The following is a 3837-nucleotide window of genomic DNA, read 5'->3' on the forward strand; positions in this document are numbered from 1 at the left end:
GTGAGAAGAGAGACGTTGCTGGAAGTATCGGAGGCGGAGTTTTTCTAAATGGAACCAAATGTGGGGAAAAGTCATGCGATCATAGAGCTCTGCAGTAGGACTTGGAAGTTTGATTCTGTAGGCAATTCTCAGTGCGTGACGTTCGAGGACTTTAAGTTTTCGATAATATGAGAGGGGTGCCGAGACCCAGGCAGGATGTCCATAGGTAAGCACCGGCCGAAGAAAGACTTTATAAGTGTTTAACAGTAACTCTGCAGAGAGCCCCCAAGTGGTGCCAGTAAGACGTTTTAAGAGATTGAGTCTATTGTATGCCTTCTTGGTGACGTCCTGGAGATGAGCTTTCCATGTGAGGTGCCTATCTAAGGTCAGTCCTAAGTATTTAACGGTGTTAGAGATTTTAAGGCGGGTGTCGTGAACTGTGATCTGAAGTAAGTTTGGATTACGGTGAATTTTGGAGCGTTTCTTAGGAGGAAGAAAGACTATAGTTTGTGTTTTAGCGGCATTGATCTTTAGTCGCTATTTATCGCACCAGAGAACAAACGCGTCTATTGCTGGTTGTAAGGCTTTGTTGATTTGGTGTATAGTGCTGCCAGTTGCCAGGAATGCTGTATCATCAGCATATTGAAAGATGTGAACATGTTGAGGGAGGGGGGGCATGTCGGCTACATAAAGTAGATATAATAATGGTGATAGTGAGGAGCCTTGAGGTACACCTGAGTGCAGAAAGATGGGATAAGAGGACTGTTGGTTTATGTAAACATAAGCAAGGCGGCCGAACAAGAAATTATAAATAAAACGGATATATGCAAGGGGAAGGCGAAAGTTGAGCAGTTTTGAAAGCAGACCCTGATGCCACACTTTATCAAATGCCTTCTCTAAATCAAAGAGTACCAGACAAGACGGCTTAGCGGTGTTATACTGATTATGGATATAGTTGAGGAGACTCAGAAGCTGATCGTTGATGCTGAACTTTGGGCGAAAGCCTGCTTGATGGTGTGGTAAGAGATGGTAATGAGAAAGATGAACATGAAGGCGTTAGACAAGAATTTTCTCGAGGATTTTTGTAAAGACTGGAGTGAGTTGTATCGGCCGGTAGGATGAAACGTTAGCAGGAGGTTTATTGGGTTTAAGAAACATGAGAATTTTGGATGTTTTCCAGTGAGCGGGTACATAGCCGGTGCGGAGGATAAAGGTGTAAATGAGAGCGAGAAGAGTCAGCAGAAGTGGTGGACTTTCTTTAACATGTCGATAGGAAATGTTGTCAATTCCAGGAGCGGTATTGCGTTTATGATTGATGACATGAGTGATTTCTGTGATAGTGATGGGGCAGTGAGTGCTTTATGAGTGGGTAGGTTGTGTGTCTCGTTGGGTTGAAGATGTGGTGAATTGAAGTTGAAATGATCTACAGGATGATTATGAAAATGCCGAGCGGATGGTAGAGGTGTGAAGATCTCCTGTAAGTAGGAAGCAAAAGCGTTAGCCTTTTCGCGGTCTGTGTTTAATGCTTGATCGAGACTTAGAATAGGATATGAGGTTTTAGTAAATTTACCAGCTAATGCGTTGAAACGCTTCCAATATTGCGAAGGTTGCGATGTGGTAGAAAGGGTATTGCAGATTTTAATCCACTGTCGTAATTTGTATGCTCGGAAGTAATTACATACTGTGCGATGGAGGGCTCTATGATGCTGAAGAGCTTCACGGTTGCCAGTGCGAATGTATTCCTTATAAAACTGACGGGAACGTTTAATCAGAGGAAGGTAGTGAGGAGGGAGTTTAGGACGATGAGGTGAATATGTGGTATGAGGGATGAACTGCTCGGATGCAAGTTGTATATGAGTGGTGATAGAGGCGAGAGTGGAGTATAATTCATCTTCAGTAGAAGGGGGAGTGATTGCTGAAAGGGCATTGGTTAAGTAGGTTCGGTAGTTGGACCAGTCCGCTTTATCATAGCGAGGGATTAGGCGTGGAGGCGGTGAGTCTGAGATAGGAGGAGAGGAAACTTTTAGAGTGAGTTTAATGGGCACATGGTCACTACCGAGAGGATCGAGGATGTCGATGATGATGCGGTGGGAAAGTGATGAAGATGTGATTGCTATGTCAGGGGTAGTGTTAGATTCGGGACGAGTTGGTTTTGGAAGTGGGTGGATAATGCCTGAAGTAGAAGTAGTAATGAAATTGTGAAAAGCTGTCTTATCTCTGTCTGAGCGGCTATGTATGTTAATATCAGCTAAGATCAGATAATGTCGGAAATGATTAGAAATATATTGAAAGAATGCTAGAGGAATTTGATGACCTGGTCGAACATAGATAGTTGCGACTGTGACACATAGGGATTTGTAATAAAGAGTTATGATTAGATGTTCAGGAATGTTGGCAAGGGATGGAGAATGGATACGGTACGGTATGTGAGAGGAAAATCCTATTGCTACGCCGCCATTGGCTCGTCTTGCAGGAAGGTTGTTATCGTGTCGAATTATTTGGTAGCCAGGAAGTTTGCAACGGAGTTTCGGAGTGAGACGGGTTTCATGAAGAAGGAATGTGTGAACCTGTTCCTCATGTAGGAGTTGTTCAAAGATGAGTTTATGAGTTAAGAGTGAGCGGATGTTAAGAAATAGAAATACAAGTGCCATAGTTAAAGCCATAAGCAAGATGAAGTTAAACAGTTGTTGCAAGTGGAGATGCATGAAAGTGTACGTACGGGCCATTGTAGGTTGCGTGAAAATCGAGGTGAAAGATGTTGCGAGCTGCGTGCTGTACGTGTTGTAACATTAATGGGCGTGCAAAAGGATTAACGTTTTGAAGAGTGAGGGTGACAAAGGCTAATAATTGATGAATGGAAACAGAATGATCGGGCTCTGATGATGTCTCGATGGTTTGATTTTGAGCATCATGAGTTCGCAGCGGTACCACAAGTTCTGGCTTGTCTTCTTCTGGAGCAGGTCGAGATTTACACTTGTAGCTGTACGTCGGATGTGTGCGTTCATGACAGGTGTTGCAAGTTGGAGCGTGTTGCAAATTCGGACAGCTTTTCGTAGGATGAGGTCCAGTACAATATCCACATTTGAGGTGATTGGTGCAGCGGTGAGTAGGATGCACGTTGTATTCCTGACAGCGTTCACATCTGAGAGGAAGTGGTCGTAGTGAGTGGGATGGTTCAACTCTATGCTTCTTTTTGAAAATGAAGACACCATTATCCAGAAGGTCGTTGATAGTATCCTGGGAGTTGGTCAGAATTCGAACCATGTACGTAGGTCCCTGATTGTTGCGAATCCGGATGCATTTTTAAAGGTGTAGCCTTCTTCTCGTAGTTCAGCCTCTATTTCGTCATCGGTGATGGACGGGTCGACTCCTCGTACCACTACGGACATGGTGGGTGGCTGACGTGGTGGCGGTGGTTGCTTGTAGCGGCTGTTGGTGAGAGAAGTTAAGGTTGCAGTTTTCCCGAAGATTTCAAAACTGTGCTTGTCTCTGATGGTTTTTGCGAAGTTAGCCAATTTTGATTTGATGATGAATCCGTTTCGTGTTTCCACTATCTGTGAAATCTCGGAGCGTGGACGATACTTGAGAATTTGCTGGAACAAGAGCTTCGAATTCCTGTACTTTGGATCATAGTTTTGCAGTAGGAAGCTGTAGATAGGCTGCAGAGGAGGAAAATCGTCGTCGATGATAAGCCGGTCGGAATCAGCGTCGGAACTTGAGATGCTATGTGCGTCGGTATGTTTCTTCTTCGATGGTGGTGAACTAGTTGATGGTGCTTGGTTCTTCCCGTGGATTGGAGAACGAGAACGCTCGGGACTTGGGTCGGTGGAAGTCTTATCACAATTTCTCCGCTTCTCG

At 44.4% G+C, this 3837-nt stretch overlaps 1 protein-coding gene across 1 annotated transcript; it reads right to left on the reverse strand.

The window, feature by feature from the left end:
• Positions 1-1214: 1214 nt before the first annotated feature.
• On the reverse strand, positions 1215-2630 carry LOC145671486 (uncharacterized). Its single transcript, XM_081740677.1, has one exon. It carries the CDS (start codon positions 2628-2630, stop codon positions 1215-1217), a length of 1416 nt encoding a protein of 471 aa, XP_081596803.1.
• Positions 2631-3837: the final 1207 nt, after the last annotated feature.

Source organism: Thermobia domestica, chromosome 15 (assembly GCF_964235325.1).
Source record: "Thermobia domestica chromosome 15, izTheDome1.hap1.1, whole genome shotgun sequence".
Lineage (NCBI taxonomy): Eukaryota > Metazoa > Arthropoda > Insecta > Zygentoma > Lepismatidae > Thermobia > Thermobia domestica.